General features: G+C 47.7%; 1 protein-coding gene and 1 long non-coding RNA gene across 4 annotated transcripts in view; both read left to right on the top strand.

The window, feature by feature from the left end:
• The window catches only part of LOC109883318 (DNA-binding protein SATB2), a 79,383-nt gene extending 75,748 nt beyond the window's left edge, over window positions 1–3,635 (top strand). For 2 of the 3 annotated variants that reach the window (XM_031805809.1, XM_031805810.1), the window contains one exon: window positions 2,830–3,635. In XM_031805809.1, the coding sequence (XP_031661669.1) occupies window positions 2,830–3,540 (711 nt within the window). In that variant the 3' untranslated portion in view covers window positions 3,541–3,635. The remainder of the gene's footprint in view (window positions 1–2,829) is intronic. The other variant, XM_031805811.1, reaches the window with a different exon arrangement.
• Window positions 3,636–6,594: 2,959 nt separating this feature from the next.
• On the top strand, window positions 6,595–7,644 carry LOC116357714 (uncharacterized). Its single transcript, XR_004205637.1, has 2 exons — window positions 6,595–7,101; window positions 7,195–7,644. It is a non-coding gene; the product is annotated as an uncharacterized LOC116357714 (long non-coding RNA).
• The last annotated feature ends 16,494 nt before the right edge of the window (window positions 7,645–24,138 follow it).

Raw genomic sequence — 24,138 nt, 5'->3', positions numbered from 1 at the left:
TCGCAACTGAAAGAAGGGGAAAAAAAACAAGAGAGAAAATGGAAGAATATTGAATTATGCCACGTGGAGAACAACTTCCATCCAGAGTTTACAGTACTGTGTAGCTGTAAAGGGAATGATGTTTACAGTACTGTGTAGCTGTAAAGGGACTGATGTTTACAGTACTGTGTAGCTGTAAAGGGACTGATGTTTACAGTACTGTGTAGCTGTAAAGGGACTGATGTTTACAGTACTGTGTAGCTGTAAAGGGACTGATGTTTACAGTACTGTGTAGCTGTAAAGGGACTGATGTTTACAGTACTGTGTAGCTGTAAAGGGACTGATGTTTACAGTACTGTGTAGCTGTAAAGGGACTGATGTTTACAGTACTGTGTAGCTGTAAAGGGACTGATGTTTACAGTACTGTGTAGCTGTAAAGTGACTGATGTTTACAGTACTGTGTAGCTGTAAAGGGACTGATGTTTACAGTACTGTGTAGCTGTAAAGGGACTGATGTTTACAGTACTGTGTAGCTGTAAAGTGACTGATGTTTACAGTACTGTGTAGCTGTAAAGTGACTGATGTTTACAGTACTGTGTAGCTGTAAAGGGACTGATGTTTACAGTACTGTGTAGCTGTAAAGGGACTGATGTTTACAGTACTGTGTAGCTGTAAAGGGACTGATGTTTACAGTACTGTGTAGCTGTAAAGGGACTGATGTTTACAGTACTGTGTAGCTGTAAAGGGACTGATGTTTACAGTATCCTAACGGAGAGGTTGGTGGAGGGGTAGAGGCTCAGCTGGCGGGATGAAGGGGTAGAGGGTACAGAAATTGATGGATTGGAGGGGTAGCGGCTTAACTGGAAGGGTGAAATGATAGAGGACAGAGGGGAGGGAAGGGGGTTTCATCGCTTAGCAGGATTGGGGGTTGGAGTCGTGTTGGCTTGGCACTGACTCTCTTCATGAGAGAATGGTGGTTGGGCTGACTGGTGGTTCCTTAATCCAGAGCCCATACCCCTCGTGTGTTTGGCTAGGCTCTCTCCTGTTGCCACAAATATCATCATTAGTGCATGAAGGAGACCAGGCCTCTGTGTCTGTGAATCAGTCTGTGAGAGGAGTAAAGAAATGACTGTCTGGTGTCTATTTGTGAGTGTGTGTTTGTTCCTGGTTGTGGAAGAGGGAAGGGCTTGTATCTCCCCGATGTTTCACTATCAATTTAGATATTAAGTGTTTCAATATCTCTGTGGGGGGGTTGCGAGGTTGTGAGGAGTGTGTGGTCCAACCTACACTCTTCCTGTAAATCACCCAACCTACACTCTTCCTGTAAATCACCCAACCTACACTCTTCTTGTAAATCACCCAACCTACACTCTTCCTGTAAATCACCCAACCTACAATCTTCCTGTAAATCACCCAACCTACACTCTTCTTGTAAATCACCCAACCTACACTCTTCCTGTAAATCACCCAACCTACAATCTTCCTGTAAATCACCCAACCTACACTCTTCTTGTAAATCACCCAACCTACAATCTTCCTGTAAATCACCCAACCTACAATCTTCCTGTAAATCACCCAATCTACACTCTTCCTGTAAATCACCCAATCTACACTCTTCCTGTAAATCACCCAATCTACACTCTTCCTGTAAATCACCCAACCTACATGCTTCCTGTAAATCACCCAACCTACACTGTAAATCACCCAACCTACACTCTTCCTGTAAATCACCCAACCTACAATCTTCCTGTAAATCACCCAACCTACACTCTTCCTGTAAATCACCCAACCTACAATCTTCCTGTAAATCACCCAATCTACACTCTTCCTGTAAATCACCCAATCCATACTATTCCTGTAAATCACCCAACCCACACTCTTCCTGTAAATCACCCAATCTACACTCTTCCTGTAAATCACCCAATCCATACTATTCCTGTAAATCACCCAACCCACACTCTTCCTGTAAATCGCTACCCTCAAACAGCCCCCACATGTGAAATCTGAACAATTTGATGGTCTGGCTTGCCCTCAATATTATTTAAGTAATACCCTGTTATTATTGAGGGAGAGAGAAAAGAGAATGGCTATTATCTTTATGTGGGTCCTTTCATTTTAATGCACCACATATTTCTAGTTTAGAGTTCCAGAGCAGAGTCACAGTGACTGAGCAGGGGCCCGGGTTGGGAAACCAGCGGGACAGAGCTACAGTATGTAGTAGCATCCTGGCTCTCTGACACTCCTCTACCATCTCACAAGACAACTGGACCACAACACTGTCTCTAATCCCACTGACTCCCCTGGTCTGGCTGTAATCACCCCCCCTCCTTGACCTCTCCTCTGCTCCTCTTCTCACCCCTCCGCCCCCTCACTCTTCCTCTTTACTGTCTTCCCCCAGTCTACCACCTAATCCTTCCTCTAGTGCCCATCTCCCCCAGTGTTGTTAATGATCAGTGGGTATTTGCGTAACTCCAACCAGAGAGGAGACTAGAGACACGTCCCTCTCTACCTCAGCGGGTTATGTTCTGGCCCTGTCTGGTTAAACAGTGATGATGGTCCGTGATTGATGGCAGAGAAGGTGGTTGTAGTTTTACTACCTGCTAAACTTACATCCAGGTCATAGGTCAAAGGTAGCTATAATATTGTCCATCTGCGATGGTATCTAAGCTATGAAGCACTGACTGGCTCTGTCCTGGCCTCAGCCAATGAGCACCGCTGTTAAACATGGCTCAGCCAATGGGCATCGCTGTTGTTACCTAGTTGAACTTCTTGTTGAAAGACCCCTGACACATGTGGAATGGCTCTCTACTCTGTAGCTTTGATGAGGGGTCACTGATCCCCACTAATCAGTTGTACTGTTTTTCTCACCAGGCGCTGCACAGGCAACTCCCACAGCCCCTGAAGCACCACTCCCCCATGCGCGAGGACCCTGTGCCCGCCCAGGGTAACGAGGAAGGGTCACAGAACGTTGAAAGAGGTGGTGGTGGGGGTGGCTGCACGGGCGGCCCAGGAGTCGGTGGTTCCATGGTCGTTAAGAAGCCTCGGTCGCGCACTAAGATCTCTCTAGAAGCCCTGGGCATCCTGCAGAGCTTCATCCAAGACGTGGGTCTGTACCCCGACCAGGAAGCCATCCATACCCTGTCAGCCCAGCTGGACCTGCCCAAACACACCATCATCAAGTTCTTCCAGAACCAGCGCTACCATGTCAAGCACCACGGCCGGCTGAAGGAGCTGGGGGAGGGGGCTGGTGGCGTGGACGTCAGCGAATACAGAGACGAGGAGCTCCTCTCCAGCTCAGAAGACCCTGAGTCCAGTGAGGATGGTCACGAGGAGATGTACCCCACTACTGAGAGGGAAGGAGGGGAGAGAGAGAGCAACGCAGCAGGGTCAGCCTCTTCCCTGGCCCCAGCCCCAGGCCAGTCTTCAGTGACCAGTATGGGAGCCATGGAGGAGAGCAAGGACAAGGGGCATTCTCATGGTCTGGGTGGGGGCCGAGCCAGCTCCCTGCCCCCTAGTAGCTCCTCATCCAGTCCCAGAGAACAGGCTGACTTCCAGAGATAGAGACCCAGAGACTAGATGAGACACTGGAAGAGATGGGCGGAGACATGAGAGACAGAGAGACAGAGAGACGGAGAGACATGAGAGACATAGAGAGACATAGAGAGAGAGAGAGAGAGAGAGAGAGACATAGAGAGAGAGAGAGAGAGAGAGAGAGAGAGAGAGAGAGAGAGAGAGAGAGAGAGAGAGAGAGAGAGAGAGAGAGAGAGAGAGAGAGAGAGAGAGAGAGAGAGAGAGAGAGAGAGAGAGAGAGAGAGAGAGAGAGAGAGAGAGAGAGAGAGAGAGAGAGAGAGAGAGAGAGAGAGAGGGAATAGGAACAAAACACTGGGAGAGGGGAAGAGAGGCATAGATGAGACAATGAGAGACTCACTGACACACACACACAAATATAAACAGACAGAAGCGATCCTGAGGGCTCGTCAAAGAGGGATTTCAGTGAAAATACAATTTGTTACCTCAGCAACAGGGATGTGCCATGAAAGAGCAGCCATGTGGAACAGTTAGAATAGTATGTTCACTGAACCAATAGACAGAGAGAAAAGCAAACACACACATCTCACCCCTGTCCACAAGAGGAACTCGCCACATCAACACCACTCTTGAATTGAGCCAATCCCAAAATTCAGCTTTACCCAAGAGGGCCGGCTCTCATCTGCTCAGTCCAATGACTACTCTCCCTAATGTCTCAACCACACCCACATGCTGAGCACTTGTCCTGATTTCGATGTTGGGTCTTGAGTCAGGCCCCTAACTGACACTCATAGACTGAATACTGGGGGCCTGCTCAGACCTCCTTCCTCCTATGGTCCCTCAGCTCCAGATCTACAGCACATAGCTGGCTGCTGTAGCTGTCCTCCAACTCCTCCCCCTCTCCGCCCCTCTAGTCATTCTAGTCTTTGGTCTTTGACACCGTTGGCAGTTTGAGTGGGTGGTTGGACAGCGGATGGGTGTTGGGTGGATGTAGGAACAGTGGTATGGGGGGAATTCACCCATATGGTTTAAGTCCAGAATGGAAGTATAAAAATAAAAAAATGCCCCCTACCCCCATTGTCCCCCCTGCCCCCTACCCCCTGCCCCCTACCCCCCACTCTAAATATGGTTCATTCTCTCTATCACTGTACAGCAGTTATTACACACTGAGGTTTAATATGGCCACTGAGGTTTATGAGGACACTACTACAGTGCCTTGCGAAAGTATTCGGCCCCCTTGAACTTTGCGACCTTTTGCCACATTTCAGGCTTCAAACATAAAGATATAAAACTGTATTTTTTTGTGAAGAATCAACAACAAGTGGGACACAATCATGAAGTGGAACGACATTTATTGGATATTTCAAACTTTTTTAACAAATCAAAAACTGAAAAATTGGGCGTGCAAAATTATAGCTGTAGCTATATATCATGGTTTAGCTGAACATATCATGGTTTAGGACATAAAAGAGGACAGCCTTGTGAGGACAATGAGGACCCAGTGGTGTACAAGGACACTCAGGATAACAGTTACTCTTGTCTGTCCTCTGTCCCCCCTGCATACCCAACCTCTCTCTATGTGGAGAGAAACAGGGAGGGACACAACAGAATGGAGGTTCAGCAATCAATCAATCAGCCACTTTAAGTGCGCTAGCCCACCCCTTCACTCTTCCTCTCTCTTTCCCCCCATCCCTCGTTCCCTTCTTCATTCTCTCTCTCTATAATTGGTGCCCACAGTGTCCCCCTCCACCACACCTACCCACATGTAACTTCTCCACCATATTTATTGCTATCTTTATCCATGATTATCATTATCATTATTGTTATGGTTGTTATTGTTGTTATTGTTGTTATTGTTGTCATAGCTAATTATTTTTTACCTCTATTTTCATGCTTGTAATATTGGCTTTGGTGGTTGTTTTGGTAACGTGACGTTTTTTGAGACATGAGAAACACACACTGCCGAACAAGAGCGGAAGAAAAAACAGAAAAGAAACAGTTACTGTAACATTTATCAAAGTAGAAATCCATGTTGTGTCTGAGCAACTCACACGTTTTTCCAAAGGGAGACGGACTGACACTGGAATACAAAGGAAACACAATGAATTAACTGAGGTTTTGTTACAGATGTTACCAATCTGACATGTTTGGAGCCGTTGGACAACACGGCAGGCTTGACCTCTGTGTGTTATGTACAAGTGTGTCTACAGTTCAGTACAAATCCTTATCTGAGAGCGGGTACTTGTGTCGAAGGATGCATCCCAGAGAGAGGGAATAGGGTGGTATTTGAGGCACAGACAAAGTAACAGAGTAACCATTATTTACCTGTCTGTCTCTAGGCAGCTGAATGACCTGTCTTGTACTGTAATTCATTAATCAATCATACAATACATTGTGTTTTATCGCTATGATTCTGTTGATCTTTATGAATCAAGGTTAAATCTTGTTTCTGTATGTCAAATGTCATGTGATCCAGTGACACGCCATACACATAGAGGACTGTCATAGAGGACTGTCATAGAGGACTGTCATAGAGGACTGTCATAGAGGACTGTCATAGAGGACTGTCATAAAAGACTGTCATAGAGGACTGTCACATCCATCAGAGAGTGAATACCCTGACCCAGAACAAGTATTTTCATACTTCCCCAGTTCCCACCCCACGTCCTGCTACAACACACACACACACACACACACACACACACACACACACACACACACACACACACACACACACACACACACACACACACACACACACACGCACGCAGAGGGACTGTGGCTAGCCCTGCATTTCTCCAAGCCAATCAATTAGAGGCCTCCCTAAAGCCTCATGACTGAGGTTTCTAATAAGAGGCAGCGCACAGGGACTCACAGTAATTCACATGGAAAGGCTGCTGGCTGAATGGTTGGCTGGGTAGCAGGCTGGTTGGCTGGGTAGCTGGCTGTCTGGTTGGCTGGGTAGCTGGCTGGCTGGTTGGCTGGGTAGCTGGCTGGTTGGCTGGGTAGCTGGGTAGTTGGCTGGGTAGCTGGCTGTCTGGTTGGCTGGGTAGCTGGCTGGCTGGTTGGCTGGGTAGCTGGCTGGTTGGCTGGGTAGCTGGGTAGTTGGCTGGGTAGCTGGCTGGTTGGCTGTGTAGCTGGCTGGTTGGCTGGGTAGCTGGATGGTTGGCTGGTTGGCTGGGTAGCTGGTCACACAGACCAGAACAAGGTCCATGTTCATTAGGAATGGTAAAATGAGTCTTCAAATGGAATATGAATATGAGCATTCTTATACCCCATCATATGTTCATGTTGCCTGTGCTGTTCTCACCTCTGGCCTTGTGTTACTGGCCCAGCTCTCCTTCAGGCCTTGTGTTACTGGCCCAGCTCTCCTTCAGGCCTTGTGTTACTGGCCCAGCTCTCCTTCAGGCCTTGTGTTACTGGCCCAGCTCTCCTTCAGGCCTTGTGTTACTGGCCCAGCTCTCCTTCAGGCCTTGTGTTACTGGCCCAGCTCTCCTTCAGGCCTTGTGTTACTGGCCCAGCTCTCCTTCAGGCCTTGTGTTACTGGCCCAGCTCTCCTTCAGGCCTTGTGTTACTGGCCCAGCTCTCCTTCAGGTCTTGTGTTACTGGCCCAGCTCTCCTTCAGGCCTTGTGATACTGGCCCAGCTCTCCTTCAGGCCTTGTGTTACTGGCCCAGCTCTCCTTCAGGTCTTGTGAGGCAGAATAGAAATGGCCTATCGCCCATTTGTGTCTCTGTCCCTTTTGGTTCTGTAAACCATTTGGGTCTGTGCTGTGTGATTGGTCCATCAATCAGGAGCCATTAACAGCTATCCAGAGCCATGTGGTCTTTGTGTGACTGAATAAAGTAGCTCACCTGCAGGGTTATTGGGATTGCTCAGTGGGCTATTACCCAACCACACCACACTTACACCTGTCAGTCAAAGCTACTGCCCCGCATCTGTCATTACTGGCAGGCCCGACGTATATGTGCATGCATACACACACACACGCGCGCGTGCGCACACGGACGCAGGCGCGCACGCACGCTCACACATACACAATGCGGTACCACTCCACACTAATGAGTCCCACAATCTGATGAGAGAGGTGGGGACCAGCCAGAGTCTGGTGTTTAACCTTCCGAGGGGGGGGGGGGGGGTCAAGCACAGTATACCTCTCTCCTCTTCCTTCTCCTTCTCCACCTCCTCCTCCTCCACTTCCTCCTCTCTCCTTCTCCACCTCCTCTCTCCTCCTTCTCCATATGCAGTGTTGCTTGACAAACAATCTAACCAAATGTTCCTGTCATGTGCCAATCCCTCTTCCTCTTTTCAATCTCATCCCCCTCTCCTCCTCCAGTTCACACTGTGGCACCATGACCCCCTCTCCTCCTGACTGGGTACAATCACAGCTCACGCTGTGGCATCAGGATAATTAGACCTAAAGGATGGCACTCCATGGCTGGCCTGAACAATGTGAACACTTTCTCTCTGTGTGACGTTGAAACCAGAACACTCAATCAGGAAAAGATAGACACACACACACTACACAGACACACGCTACACAGACAGATACACACATTACACACACTACACAGACAGATACACACACTACACAGACAGACGGACAGACAGACAGACACATAGACACACACACTACACAGATAGACACACACACTACACAGATAGACACACACTACACAGATAGACACACACTACACAGACACACACACACTACACAGACACACACTAAACAGGCAGACACACACTCTCTCGTGAATAGACCTACTCTCTCTCATGCTGTGATCAATCAACTTTTTGTTGCAGTTTGATTCAGTTAGACAGAGTGCATCAAATGAATTCTGACCGCTTTGAGTTTTTCTTGGTTGTTTGTGAGTTGGATGGGGAAGGGGCCGATATTTCCTGTTTTGTTTTCTTGCAGTGCCTCTTGACTAAGCACAATGCTCCATCAAACCTTTCTGAAGCAATGCATTCAGACGGGTAACTGTCCTTACTGAAACAATGCATTCAGACGGGTAACTGTCCTTTCTGAAACAATGCATTCAGACGGGTAACTGTCCTTTCTGAAACAATGCATTCAGACGGTAACTGTCCTTTCTGAAACAATGCATTCAGACGGGTAACTGTCCTTTCTGAAACAATGCATTCAGACGGGTAACTGTCCTTTCTGAAACAATGCATTCAGACGGGTAACTGTCCTTTCTGAAACAATGCATTCAGACGGGTAACTCTCCTTTCTGAAACAATGCATTCAGACGGGTAACTGTCCTTACTGAAACAATGCATTCAGACGGGTAACTCTCCTTTCTGAAACAATGCATTCAGACGGGTAACTGTCCTTACTGAAACAATGCATTCAGACGGGTAACTCTCCTTATTGAAACAATGCATTCAGACGGGTAACTGTCCTTACTGAAACAATGCATTCAGACGGGTAACTCTCCTTATTGAAACAATGCATTCAGACGGGTAACTCTCCTTACTGAAACAATGCATTCAGACGGGTAACTGTCCTTTCTGAAACAATGCATTCAGACGGGTAACTCTCCTTACTGAAACAATGCATTCAGACGGGTAACTCTCCTTACTGAAACAATGCATTCAGCCGCTAACTCCCCTTAACTAATAGTTCTTATTCAAATGATCAGTTCTGCAGCCATCATTCCTCTTCTTCACCAACTTCATCATTGCCGACAATGTGAATCAGAATTTCTGTCTGGTACTTTTTGCATTCCCTGTTTAATCATGCCAGTTATCACTAAGTGATCATTTAAAACGTCTTATGTGCATTAATCTTGAGGTTCTTGTGTTTTTGTTTTACTTTTTTTGTCTATATTTTATTTTTCAAATTGCTGTTGTTGTTTAAATAAAGTGCATCCAATGAAAAGACTGTCGTGTTCTGAGCATGGATTCATCTGGATGAGCCTCGCAGTTTATACCATCCTTGGAACAGAGTATTGTCTGTTCTTCAAAGCTAGTATTTGATTGCCTGAAGACTAAATGTCTCCACTGCTCTGCGTTCCCTACATTCTTTAGTCTGAGACTGCCACCGTTGAAGTCATTTGTGATGTCGTCAAAATGAGGGGTGTTGGACAAAAGAAAGTAATCAGCGATTGGATCATCTCTAACCAATCAGAGTATCAAAGCCAATGGACGGATTGTCTAAATGCACTTTACCCACAAGTGTTCTGGCTTGGCCCAATCCAATGGTTTCTGAGACCAATCAGACGGTCTAGAATGGATTTCCATTCTAAAAGGGAAGTACTCCAAAAGGACACTAACTTCCTTGGGCATGGGTTTGGCCAGAGCAAGGAGTTTGGCTAGCCGGGCAAAGTATTTGAGAGTGTTTCGCCTTTAGAAGTAAACCATGCTATGATATAAAAGGCTGGATGAGGTCTGGTTGAGGAGGTGGTGGGGGTATGAGGACTTTGGGCATACCATGGCGTGGTCACAGGAACCAAATACGGTTTCATGTGTACATAAAGACAATTAAGACCATTTTGGGGTGGAATTGACTGGAAACAGCCCGTCGACGATAACAATGTAACTCCTTGTTTATTCTGTAAAGGAATACTTCTTAGAAAAAAGTTAGCATTATGTAGGAGTATGGGTGTTCCAACGTGGAATTACTAACTAAATCTGTCCGTCGCCAGCTCTTTCTAGATTGGCAGAAACATTACAGTACATGCTCTTGTTTAATAAACCACACTCATTAGACTAGAAGAGACCATTATTCCTGTTATGTAACTCGACTGATATGAGCCTTTAAGTATGAGGCTTTGGGGAGGCAGGTAGCCTAGTGGTTAGAGCATTGGGCCAGTAACCGAAAGGTTGCTGGATCGAATCCCCAAGGTCGTTCTGTCATTCTGCCCCTGAACAAGGCAGTTAACCCACTGTTCCCTGGTAGGCTGTCATTGTAAATAAGAGTTTGCTCTTAACTGACTTTCCTAGTTAAATTATTATTATTTAAGTAGCCACCAACTTGGAATTAATGTGAGAAGTCCTGATTAAGACCCTGTGACCGATAGCATTTTCTCCTCTAATAATCCCGTTAAACTGTGTGTACCAAGGTATCACTCCTGCCCCTATTCCAAACGCAGGTTGACGCTTATTGTCATGAATCTTGTTCTGGAGGCAGCTCTGCAGTGGTCACTACCTGGCACAGCCACTAAGTTATAAAATCAGATTTTAAACATAACCCTAACCTTAACCATACTGCTAACCCTAATGCCTAACCCTAACCACACTGCTACCTAATCCCTAACCTTAAATTAAAATCTCATTTTTGTTTTCATGCATTTTTACAATATAACCAATTGACCTCAGCCTCCTCCTCCCCTCTCCTCACCCTTCTCTCCCTATCCCTCTGTTACTCCACTCCCCAGCTTGCTGTCTATCTGTCCTCAAGGTTCCTCTGGTTTTCATTCAGCGGCAGCTCCCCAATCTCCTAATTCAACTCATTATTTGCTCGACTGGCAGGCTTTAACCCTTTGGGCCGCTGGTTGTCATTACCAAGGGGATTTACTTCGGCATCGATGGCAGCGGGGTAGCGGGGAGTTGTAGGGGTGTCGGAGGGAAACTGTATGGGGAATGAGGAGACAGCAGCGTCACAGCATGGCTGTGGCCAGACCACCCAGAGATCTGTGGTTCTATTCTGCTGTATACTGTAATCCTCTACTCCTTTTCATTGATACTGTATACCAGGAGCTGTGCCAGGCCCGCCACGTCTGTTGTCTCATCCAGCTGTAACGCATATAATTCCCTGGCTTGCATGTGAAGCAGTAATTGGTTAAAAACATCTCCTGCCATGTCACTGATGCGTCGTGAAACAGTGTTGTTTGATGAAGGTATTGTATGTATAGTTTTTTGGGCCTTTTCCCCCAGCATTGTCCCAGCCATATCCGCGACAGCAGGAATAATTAAGTCTTCCACAATAGTATGGGGCTTGCCTGTCCTAGCCACTCGGTAGCTCATCATATAAGACCCTTCTAGCCCCTTCTTATTAATGGGATCTGTTGCTTTTATACATGTCTTACTACTTGAAAATCGTCCCAAAAAGTCCCGTGGCTTATTTTTTAAATCAGCATGTTTTGTTTCTAAATGTCTGCGCAAGAGTGAAGGTTTCATCGAGTTGTGAGATAGTACAGTCGTGGCCAAAAGTTTTGAGAAGGACACAAATATAAATTTTCACAAAGTCTGCTGCCTCAGTTTGTATGATGGCAATTTGCATATACTCCAGAATGTTATGAAGAGTGATCAGATGAATTGCAATTATTTGCAAAGTCCCTCTTTGCCATGCAAATGAACTGAATCCCCAAAAAAACATTTCCACTGCATTTCAGCCCTGCCACAAAAGGTCCAGCTGACATGTCAGTGATTCTCTCGTTAACACAGGTGTGATTGTTGACGAGGACAAGGCTGGAGATCACTCGGTCATGCTGAATGAGTTCGAATAACAGACTGGAAGCTTCAAAAGGAGGGTGGTGCTTGGAATCATTGTTCTTCCTCTCTCAACCATGGTTACCTGCAAGGAAACATGTGCTGTTGTCATTGCTTTGCACAAAAAGGGCTTCACAGGCAAGGATATTGCTTCCAGTAAGATTGCACCTAAATCAACCATTTATCGGATCATCAAGAGCTACGTTGGACCAAGGAGAGCGGTTCAATTATTGTGAAGAAGGCATCAGGGCGCCCAAGAAAGTCCAGCAAGCGCCAGGACCGTCTCCTAAAGTTGATTCAGCTGCGGGATTGGGGCACCACCAGTACAGAGCTTGCTCAGGAATGGCAGCAGGCAGGTGTGAGTGCATCTGCATGCACAGTGAGGTGAATACAGGGATTGGACTGCTGAGGACTGGGGTAAAGTCATTTTCTCTGATGAATCCCCCTTCCGATTATTTGGGGCATCCGGAAAAAATCTTGTCCGGAGAAGACAAGCATCCTGAGACCACTCATGTGTGGGGTTGCTTCTCAGCTCACTCACAATTTTGCCAAAGAACAAAGCCATGAATAAAGAATGGTAACCAACACATCCTCCGAGAGCAACTTCTCCCAACCATCCAGGAACAGTTTGGTGACGAACAATGCCTTTTCCAGCATGATGGAGCACCTTGCCATAAGGCAAAACTGATAACTTAGTGGCTTGAGGAACAAAACATCAATATTTTGGGTCCATGGCCAGGAAACTCCCCAGACCTTAATCCCATTGAGAACTTGTGGTCAATCCCCAAGAGGCGGGTGGACAAACAAAAACCAACAAATTCTGACAAACTCCAAGCATTGATTATGCAAGAATGGGCTGCCATCAGTCATCAGTCATCATGTGGGCCCAGAAGTTAATTGACAGCATGCCAGGGCAGATTACGGAGGTCTTGAGAAAGAAGGGTCAACACTAAGAGACAGACATTCCGTAAATACTAGGAATAGATTGTCCACCATCTATGCGTTATCCAGACAGAAAAGAGAAATAGGCAAAAGAACATTTCGATTTAGAGCAATAAAGAAATTGAATAAATTAACTGACCATTCTAGAAACCTTTTAATATATAAGTTTAAACATCATTTAAAAACAATTTAAATATAGTATATAGAAATATTGTGGGACTATAGTAGATGAAGAATCAATATTTTTTTAGATTGAGTATTTATTGGGTCATTGTGTTAGTATATTATGTATGTTTGTAATAGTGTGTTATATGTGAAAGTGTGTTTTGTATTATAAATTGTATTTTAATGTTAAGAACTCTTGGAAGATTAGTCCAAATGGGGACTAAAAGAGATCCTAATAAAATAAAATAAAATCAACTACAAATATTGACTCTTTGCATCAACTTCATGTAATTATCAATACAAGCCTTTGACACTTAAGAAATGCTTGTAATTATACTTCAGTATTCCATAGTAACATCTGACAAAAATATCTAAAGACACTGAAGCAGAAAACTTTGTGGAAATTAATATTTGTGTCATTCTTAAAACTTTTGGCCACGACTGTACTTTTGCACATATAACACACCGTGGCAGAGGAAAGGCACTACTCCCAATATAAGTGTAGTAGTTGTAATCAATGTAGTTCGCATCATATTTGATTGTCCAACGTCCCTGTCTGTTGTTTGGTGCCTTCCCAGGTAAGGGGCCAGTAGCTCTTTGGCTACATCAGATTCGCAACTGTCAGTGTCCATGCTAGCTGGGCTAACAACAAATGTAGAATTACTGATGCTAGTAGTGGATGTGCTCATGGAAGCAGAACAACTTGTGTCATCGACAGGTGCAGGTGTAGTACTGGTGGTAGTAGCAGTACTACCAGTAGAGCTGGTATGTGTCTCTATGGACGCGGGCCTTACAAAATGGACTGCTTGAAAATATGAAGATAATTTTTTAAAATACACTCTCCCCTTCTCTCCCCTTCTCTCCCCTTCTCTCCTCTTCTCTGCCCTTCTCTCCCCTTCTCTCCCCTTCTCTCCCCTTCTCTCTCCTTCTCTCCCCTTCTCTCCCCTTCTCTCCCCTTCTCTCTCCTTCTCTCCCCTTCTCTCCCCTTCTCTTCTCTCCCCTTCTCTCTCCTTCTCTCCCCTTCTCTCCCCTTCTCTCTCCGTAAATGTTTTTGTGTTTATAACCACAGAGAAAGCGCATGTTAGGAAACGTTAGGGGCCCATGTGGTCATGGTTTCTAGTGGACACAATTAACGGCAGCATTGTTTGACTGAGGGGTTTAGATATCATTATATTGTGTTGTGTAGAAAAGGCCAAGCTGTCTGTGGGGTTGTATGTAGAGCTGTCTGTGGGGCTGTCTGTGGGGCTGTCTGTGGGGTTGTATGTAGAGCTGTCTGTGGGGCTGTCTGTGGGGCTGTCTGTGGGGTTGTATGTAGAGCTGTCTGTGGGGCTGTCTGTGGAGCTGCCTGTGGGGTTGTATGTAGAGCTGTCTGTGGGGCTGTCTGTGGGGCTGTCTGTGGGGCTGTCTGTAGGGCTGTATGTAGAGCCGTCTGTAGGGCTGTCTGTCTATGGGGCTGTCTGTAGGGCTGTCTGTCTATGGGGCTGTCTGTAGGGCTGTCTGTAGGGCTGTCTGTCTATGGGGCTGTCTGTGGGGCTGTCTGTAGGGCTGTATGTAGAGCTGTCTGTAGGGCTGTCTGTCTATGGGGCTGTATGTAGAGCTGTCTGTAGGGCTGTCTGTCTATGGGGCTGTCTGTAGGGCTGTCTGTGGGGCTGTCTGTAGGGCTGTCTGTAGAGCTGTCTGTAGGGCTGTCTGTAAGGCTGTCTGTAGGGCTGTCTGTGGGGCTGTCTGTGGGGCTGTCTGTGGGGCTGTCTGTAGGGCTGTCTGTAGGGCTGTCTGTGGGGCTGTCTGTGGGGCTCTCTGTAGGGCTGTCTGTGGGGCTGTCTGTGGGGCTGTCTGTAGGGCTGTATGTAGAGCTGTCTGTAGGGCTGTCTGTCTATGGGGCTGTATGTAGAGCTGTCTGTAGGGCTGTCTGTCTATGGGGCTGTCTGTAGGGCTGTCTGTGGGGCTGTCTGTAGGGCTGTCTGTAGAGCTGTCTGTAGGGCTGTCTGTAAGGCTGTCTGTAGGGCTGTCTGTGGGGCTGTCTGTGGGGCTGTCTGTGGGGCTGTCTGTAGGGCTGTCTGTAGGGCTGTCTGTGGGGCTGTCTGTGGGGCTCTCTGTAGGGCTGTCTGTGGGGCTGTCTGTAGGGCTGTCTGTAGGGCTGTCTGTAGGGCTGTCTGTGGGGCTGTCTGTGGGGCTGTCTGTAGGGCTGTCTGTAGGGCTGTCTGTCTATGGGGCTGTCTGTGGGGCTGTCTGTAGGGCTGTATGTAGAGCTGTCTGTAGGGCTGTCTGTCTATGGGGCTGTATGTAGAGCTGTCTGTAGGGCTGTCTGTCTATGGGGCTGTCTGTGGAGCTGTCTGTAGGGCTGTCTGTGGGGCTGTCTGTAGGGCTGTCTGTAGAGCTGTCTGTAGGGCTGTCTGTAAGGCTGTCTGTAGGGCTGTCTGTGGGGCTGTCTGTGGGGCTGTCTGTGGGGCTGTCTGTAGGGCTGTCTGTAGGGCTGTCTGTGGGGCTGTCTGTGGGGCTCTCTGTAGGGCTGTCTGTGGGGCTGTCTGTAGGGCTGTCTGTAGGGCTGTCTGTAGGGCTGTCTGTGGGGCTGTCTGTGGGGCTGTCTGTAGGGCTGTATGTAGGGCTGTATGTAGGGCTGTATGTAGAGCTGTCTGCAGGGCTGTCTGTAGGGCTGTCTGCGGGGCTGTCTGTAGGGCTGTCTGTGGGGCTGTCTGTAGGGCTGTCTGTAGGGCTGTCTGCAGGGCTGTCTGTAGGGCTGTCTGTGGGGCTGTCTGTGGGGCTGTCTGTAGGGCTGTCTGTGGGGCTGTCTGTGGGGCTGTCTGTAGGGCTGTCCCTCCTGTAGAGTACTGACAGGAGGGAGGGAGATATGTCAAGTTTGGAGTCTAATTTCAGGAAACAATTAACACTTTCCACAGCTGTTAAAATGGTTCCACCACCTTACAGAACAAGTTCAACCAGCAAGGCTGATAATACAGTGAGATTGAGAGACAGTTGGGTCTGGGCTTGGGCAGTCAGATCGACAGGCTGTGGTGTACCCAGGTCCCCTCAGGCAGCGGTGAGGGCACCCGCTGCTCAGTATTAGGGTATTTTGAGAGTGATTAGAGGCCATTAGATGTGGGGGTGGGGTGCAATGAGGGGAGCAGGGAGGATGAGGGGGAAGGAGGGCTTACCATTATTACAGCAGCTCTCTGTGGAGCCGGCTCACACACCTGTGATCTCCCACTGACATACACACAGATACACGCATGCATACACAGACTACCCATGTGTATACAACACACACACAGACAGACAGACAGACAGACAGACAGACAGACAGACAGACAGACAGACAGACAGACAGACAGACAGACAGACAGACAGACAGACAGACAGACAGACAGACAGACAGACAGACAGACAGACAGACAGACAGACAGACAGACAGACAGAGCGAAGTAAACTATAAAAATGGGCGTTACACACAGTGTATCCCATTCAACAAACTGAACATTCAAATACTGTTGTAGAATGTAAAGTAAAACTCTGTTTGTAAGAGTTGCAGAAATGGTGGCAGTGAAGTCAGACGCAGGAGAGCAGAGATAGGTAATAGCCGGGGCAGTTTAATTATAAAACCCACGACAATACAAAAATAACCAACATGGGTACAAAACCTGACTCGCACCAGTAACATAGAGCACAAGCACTACAAACAAACAATTCCACACAAGGACATGGGGGGAACAGAGGGTTAAATACACAACAATTAATGATGGAAATGGAAACCAGGGGTGTAAGAAAACAACACAAAACAAATGGAAAATGAAAAGTGGATCGAGGATGGCTAGAAGACTGATGAAGCTGACCTCCGAACACCGCCCGAACAAGGAGAGGAAATGTCTTAGGTGGAAGTTGTGACAGTACCCCCCCTTGACGCGTGGCTCCAGCAGCGCGCCAACACCGGCCTCGGGGACGACCAGGAGGGCGAGGTGCAGGGTGATCCGGACGGAGACGGTGGAACTCCCGCAGCATTGAAGGGTCCAACATGTCCTCCACCGGATCCCAGCATCTCTCCTCCGAACCGTACCCCTCCCTGTCCATGAGGTACTGAAGGCCCCTCGCTCGCCATCTCAAATCCAGTATGGATCGAACAGAGTACGCCGGGGCCCCCTCGATGTCCAGAGGGGGCGGAGGAACCTCCCGCACCTCAGACTCCTGGAGCGGGCCAGCCACCACCGGCCTGAGGAGAGACACATGGAACAAGGGGTTAATAACGTAATCGGGGGGAAGTTGTAACCTGTAACTCACCTCATTCAGTCTCCTCAGGACTTTAAATGGCCCCACAAACCGTGGCCCCAGCTTCCGGCAGGGCAGGTGGAGGGGCAGGTTTCGGGTCGAGAGCTAGACCCGGTCGAACACCGGGGCCTCACTGCGGTAATGGTGGCGCAGCACGACGCGCTGAAGGTGAACATGGGCGGCGTCCCATGTTTCCTCTAAGCACCAGAACCAGTTGTCCACCGCAGGTGCCTTGGTCTGACTCTGATGCCAAGGAGCCAGAACCTGGCTGATACCCCAGTAGGCACTGGAAGGGGGAGAGGTTAGTGGAGGAGTGGCGAGTTCTGGGCTATCTCTGCCCAGGGCACGAACGCTGCCCACTCCCCCAGCCGGTCCTGGCAATAAGACCTCAGAGACTTACCCACATCCTGGTTTACTCTCTCCACCTGTCCATTACTCTTGGGGTGAAAACCTGAGGTAAGGCTGATCGAGACCCCCAGACGTTCCATGAAATCCATCCAGACTCTCGACTTGAACTGGGGACCCCAATCAGACACTATATCCTCAGGCACCCCGTAGTGCTGGAAGACGTGTGTAAACAGGGCCTCCGCAGTCTGTAGGACCAGAGGGAGGAGAAGGCATGACCTAGAGAAATGATCCACAATTACCAGGATCATGTGTTTCCCTGTGATGGGGGAAGTACGGTCAGGAAATCGATCGACAGGTAAGGGTTGTAGCTTACCTCTGAAAACATGGCCCACCTTGCCTGGCGAGGGTTCAGTCTCCTCGCCACCCGGATGTACTCCAGATTGTGGGGTTCAGTCCAGATGAGAAAAGGGTGTTTAGCCCCCTCATTCCAATGTCTCCACGACTTCAAAGCCTTGATGACAGCCAACAGCTCCCGGTCCCCTACGTCATAGTTTCGCTCCGCCGGGCTGAGATTCCTCGAGGAGAAGGCACAGGGGCGGAGCTTAGGTGGCGTACCCGAGCGCTGAGAGAGCATGGCTCCTATCCCAGCCTCGGACGCGTCCACCTCCAGTGTGAATGCCAAAGAGGGATCCGGATGGGCCAGCACTGGAGCCGAGGTAAACAGAGCCCTCAGGTGACCAAAGGCCCTATCCGCCTCAGCCAACCACTGCAAACGTACCGGTCCCCCCTTCAGCACTGAGGTAATGGGAGCCGCTAGCTGACCAAAACCCTGGATAAACCTCCGGTATAGTAATTGGCAAACCCTAAAAACCGCTGCACCTCCTTTACCGTGGTGAGAGTCGGCCAATTACGCACGGCTGAGATGCGGTCACTCTCCATCTCCCTGAGGTGAAAATGTAAATGCGGACTGTTGAAAGAACAGACATTTCTCAGCCTTGGCGTACATGTCATGCTCCAACAGTCGACCAAGCACCTTGCGCACCAGGGACACATGCTCGGCGCGTGAAGCGGAGTATATCAGAATGTCATCAATATACACCATTGCACCCTGCCCATGCAGGTCCCTGAAAATCTTGTCTACAAAGGCTTGAAAGACTGATGGAGCATTCATCAACCCGTACGGCATGATGAGGTACTCATTATGCCCTGAGGTCGTACTGAACGCCATCTTCCACTCGTCTCCCTCCCGGATACGCACCAGGTTGTAAGCACTCCTGAAATCAAGTTTGGTGCATTGACTCAATCGCCGTGGCGATAAGAGGTAGCGGGTAACTGTACCTCACAGTTATCTGATTAAGACCTCGATAGTCAATACACGGGCGCAGACCTCCCTCCTTCTTCACAAAAAAGAAACTCTAGGAGGCGGGGGAGGTGGAGGATCGAATGTACCCCTGACGCAGGGATTCAGAGACATATGTCTCCATAGCCTCCGTCTCCGCCTGTGAGAGGGGATACACGTGACTCCTGGGAAGTGCAGCGTCTACCAGGAGATTTATCGCACAATCGCCCCGTCGATGGGGTGGTCATTGAGACGCCTTCTTTTTGGAGAAGGCGAGAGCCAAATCAGCATATTTGGGGGGAATGCGCATGATGGAGACCTGGTCTGGACTTTCCACGGCAGTAGCACCTACAGAAAACACCCAAACACCTCCCTGAGCACTCTCATAGCCATGAAACAGTGGGGTGATGACAAGCTAACCAGGGTAGGCCAAGCACCACGGGAAATGCAGGAGAGGCAATGAGAAAGAGACTGATTCTCTCCGTGTGACCCCCCTGCGTCACCATGCTCAGAGGAGCGGTGGCCTCCCTAATCAACCCTGACCCTAATGGTCAACTATCTAAGGCGTGAACTGTGAAGGGCGTAGCCACAGGATCAATGGGGATCCCTAAACTATGGGGAAATTATCTGTCAATAAAATTCCCAGCCGCGCCTGAATCGACGAGCGCCTTATGCTGGGAATGCAGGGAAAACTCAGGGAAAGTGACGAACAAAAACATATGTGCAACAGAGGACTCTAGGTGAGAATGGTGCCTTCTCACCTGGGGTGACGCTAGAGTGTCCTGCCTGCTGCCTCAACCCCCAGAGGAACCAACCCGCCACCGACCGGCAGTGTGACCTCTGCGGCCACAGATGAGGCATGAGACGGAACCTCCTCCAGTCTCCCTGAGCGCAGCACCTCCCAACTCCATGAGTATCTGAGCGGTGGTGCTGGGGAATGGAAACAACAGACCCCAATCAGACAAATTATGCTGCCCTCTGCCTCTTGGATACTTAGCTTCTTCAAACCTGTCTCGAAATACAACACTGCTACTTTAAGACAAAAAAAGTTCTTTACCTGACTCACTATTCAAAGATGTCTAGAAATGTACATGGTTTGTGCTCTTGTAGGAAGAAATCCCTCCCCTATTGCTGACTACAAATGATCTATAACTGTGCTGATAACTCACTAACTAGTAAAGGATATGAACAAAACGTGCAGACGTTGCTGCTTTGATCTCAAAACAAGCACATCTACTCAGGACCACAGCTGTAAACACAGTCCAGTTCAAAGTAAATGGCACAGATCCATATATGGCAATGGTCTATTTGCATATAGGCCTACTGCAGCTCTGATTGGTTATGCCACACCAGTCTGTGTAGAGCACTGGCTGAGTCCTGTGTGTTAATGAAATAGAATCCTACTTAAATGCGTTCTGCCTACAACAAAAATCTCTCATATTTCTTCTGCGTGGCAGTCAGGGGGACCTGTATGGCAGTCTCGGGGCTACTGTGCAGCTTAGAGGGAACATTGCCTATTACCGTACCCTGTTCAAAGGCACTTAAATATTTAGTCTTTTCCGTTCACCCTCTGAATGGCACATACACAATCCATGTCTCAATTGTCTCAAGGCTTAAAAAAGTTCTTTAACCTGTCTCCCCCTTCCTCTACACTGACTGAAGTGACATCAATAAGGGATCATAGCTTTCACAGCGGATTTGATTTGATTTGATTCACCTGGTCAGTCTATGACATGGAAAGAGCAGGTATTCTTAATGTTTTGTACACTCAGGGCCCTGTTTCGCAGTCGTCACTAGTTACCATAGCCACAAAGTCATAAACCCTACCTATTTCTACAATGTATTTTATTTTAACCTAACCCTAACCTTTATCACACTGCTAACTTTATGCTAACCCTAACCTTAAATTAAGACCAAAAAGCTAATTTTTGTTTTCCAGATCGTTCATGATATAGACAATTCTGACTTTGTGGCTGTCGTAAGTAGTGACAACCCTGTTTCGCTCGCTCGGATGCTTTTTCCAGTGAGACAGTTTCAACAGAAAGGAAGAGGTGAAGCGAGAGGGCTCACTCTCACCAAAATACAAGCTCAATGCGTTTCTATGGGCTTAATGTGCAGGCTTGTCGCATGCCTGCTCACCTTTGGGACAATGACCCCATTGTTAGGGTGGCGACATGAGCATCTCTTCACTATATACAGATCTCCGGTTTCAGCCACTTGTAATTGTAAAGGAAAGTTGGCCCAGTGCACTGTTCAGATGCTTGAGGAATGATTGTCTTAACTTAACACGTCCACCACTAATAAACTGAGCTTCTCAGTCATTTTCTCTTCACCTCACACTGTAACTCCACAAAGTCTGGTTTTTACATCCATTGTAAATGATAATAAACTCAGTAAAAAAAGAAATGTCCTCTCACTGTCAACTGTGTTTATTTTCAGCAAATTAAATAAATATTAAATATTTATATGAACATAACAAGAGTCAACAACTGAGACAAACTGAACAAGTTCCACAGATATGTGACTAACAAAAATTGAATAATGTGAACCTGAACAAAGGGGGGTCAAAATCAAAAGAAACAGTCAGTATCTGGTGTGGCTACGAGCTGCATTAAGTACTGCAGTGCATCTCCTCCTCATGGACTGCACCAGATTTGCCTGTTCTTGCTGTGAGATGTTACCCCACTCTTCCAACAAGGCACCTGCAAGTTCCCGGACATTTCTGGGGGAATGGCCCTAGCCCTCACCCTCCGTACCAACAGGTCCCAGACGTGCTCAATGGGATTGAGATCCGGGCTCTTCGCTGGCCATGGCAGAACACTGACATTCCTGTCTTGCAGGAAATCATGCACAGAACGAGCAGTATGGCTGGTGGCATTGTCATGCTGGAGGGTCATGTCAGGATGAGCCTGCAGGAAGGGTACCACATGAGGGAGGAGGATGTCTTCCCTGTAATGTACATTATTGACAATGCCTGCAATTGAGATGACCTGCCTCAGACCATTTTTTTTCTTCTTATTTCACCTTTATTTAACCAGGTTGGCTAGTTGAGAACACCTTTATTTAACCAGGTAGGCTAGCTGAGAACAAGTTCTCATTTACAACTGCGACCTGGACAAGATAAAGCAAAGCAGTGCGACACAAACAACAACACAGAGTTACACATGGAATAAACAAACATACTGTCAAATATACAATAGAAAAAAGTATATATACAGTGTGTGTAAATGAGGTAGGATAAGGGAGGTAAGGAAATTAATAGGCCAGAGTGTGAAATAATTACAATATAGCAATTAATCACTGGAGGGATAGATGTGCAGAAGATGAGTGTGCAAGTAGAGATACTGGGGTGCAAAGGAGCAAAATAAAAAATAAAAATAACAGTATGGGGATGAGGTAGTTGGATGGGCTATTTACAGATGGGCTATGTACAGGTGCAGTGATCTGTGAGCTGCTCTGACAGCTGGTGAGGGAGATATGAGGGAGATATGAGATATGAGTCTCCAGCTTCAGTGATTTTTGCAGTTCGTTCCAGTCATTGGCAGCAGAGAACTGGAAGGAAAGGTGGCCAGAGGAGGAATTTACTTTGGGGGTGACCAGTGACATTTACCTGCTGGAGCGTGTGCTATGGGTGGGTGCTGCTATGGTGACCAGTGAGCTGAGATAAGGCGGGGCTTTGCCTAGCAAAGACTTATAGATGACCTGGAGTAAGTGGGTTTGGCAACGAATTTGAGGGCCAGCCAGCCAATGAGAGCATACAGGTCGCAGTGGTGGGTAGTATACAGGGCTTTGGTGACAAAACGGATGGCACTGAGATAGACTGCATCCAATTTGCTGAGTAGTGTTGGAGGCTATTTTGTAAATGACATTGCCGAAGTCAAGGATCAGTAGGATAGTCAGTTTTATGAGGGTATGTTTGGCAGCATGAGTGAAGGATGCTTTGTTGCGAAAGAGGAAGCCAATTCTAGATTTAATTCTGGATTGGAGATGCTTAATGTGAGTCTGGAAGGAGAGTTTACAGTCTAACCAGACACCTAGGTATTTGTAGTTGTCCACATATTCTAAGTCAGAACTGTCCAGAGTAACGATGCAGGACGGGCGGGCATGTGTGGGCAGCGATCGGTTGAAGAGCATGCAGTTAGTTTTACTTGCATTTAAGAGCAGTTGGAGGCCACGGAAGGAGAGTTGTATGGCATTGAAGCTCGTCTGGAGGTTAGTTAACACAGTGTCCAAAGAAGGGCCAGAGGTATACAGAATGATGTCGTCTGCATAGAGGTGGATCAGGGAATCACCCGCAGCAAGAGTGACATCATTGATGTACACAGAGAAAAGAGTCACCCCGAGAATTGAACCCTGTGGCTCCCCCATAGAGACTGTCAGAGGTCCGGACAACAGGCAACATATTTGACACACTAAACTCTGTCTGAGAAGTAGTTGGTGAACCAGGCGAGGCAGCCATTAGAGAAACCAAGGCTGTTGACTCTGCCGATAAGAATGTGGTGATTGACAGAGTTGAAAGGCTTGGCCAGGTAGATGAATACAGCTGCACAGTACTGTCTTTTATCGATGGCGGTTAGGATATCGTTTAGGACCTTGAGCATGGCTGAGGTGCACCCGTGACCAGCTCGGAAACCTGATTGCATAGCGGAGAAGGTACGGTGGGATTCGAAATGGTCGGTGATCTGTTTGTTAACTGTTTGTTAACGTAGGATAGATATAGGTCTGTAGCAATTTGGGTCTAGAGTGTCTCTCCCTTTGAAGAGGGGAATGACCGTGGTAACTTTCCAATCTTTGAGGATCTCAGAATATACGAAAGAGACGTTGAACAGGCTAGTAACAGGGATTGCAACAATTTCGGTGGATAATTTTAGAAAGAGAGGGTCCAGATTGTCTAGCCCGGCTGATTTGTAGGGGTCCAGATTTTGCAGCTCTTTCAGAACATCAGCTACCTGATGTGGGGAGGTGGGGAGACTTGAACTAGTTGTTGTGGGGGGTGCAGGGCTGTTGACCGGGCTAGGGGTAGCCAGGTGGAAAGCATGGCCAGCCGTAGAAAAATGCTTTTGAAATTCTCAATTATCGTGGATTAATCAGTGGTGACAGTGTTTCCTAGCCTCTTTGCAGTGGGCAGCTGGGAGGAGGTGCACT

The sequence above is a fragment of the Oncorhynchus kisutch genome, linkage group LG26, assembly GCF_002021735.2.
Source record: "Oncorhynchus kisutch isolate 150728-3 linkage group LG26, Okis_V2, whole genome shotgun sequence".
NCBI classification, from domain to species: Eukaryota; Metazoa; Chordata; class Actinopteri; order Salmoniformes; family Salmonidae; genus Oncorhynchus; species Oncorhynchus kisutch.
The sequence above is the reverse complement of the archived record's forward strand: the minus strand, read 5'-3'. Positions and strand labels throughout refer to the sequence as shown.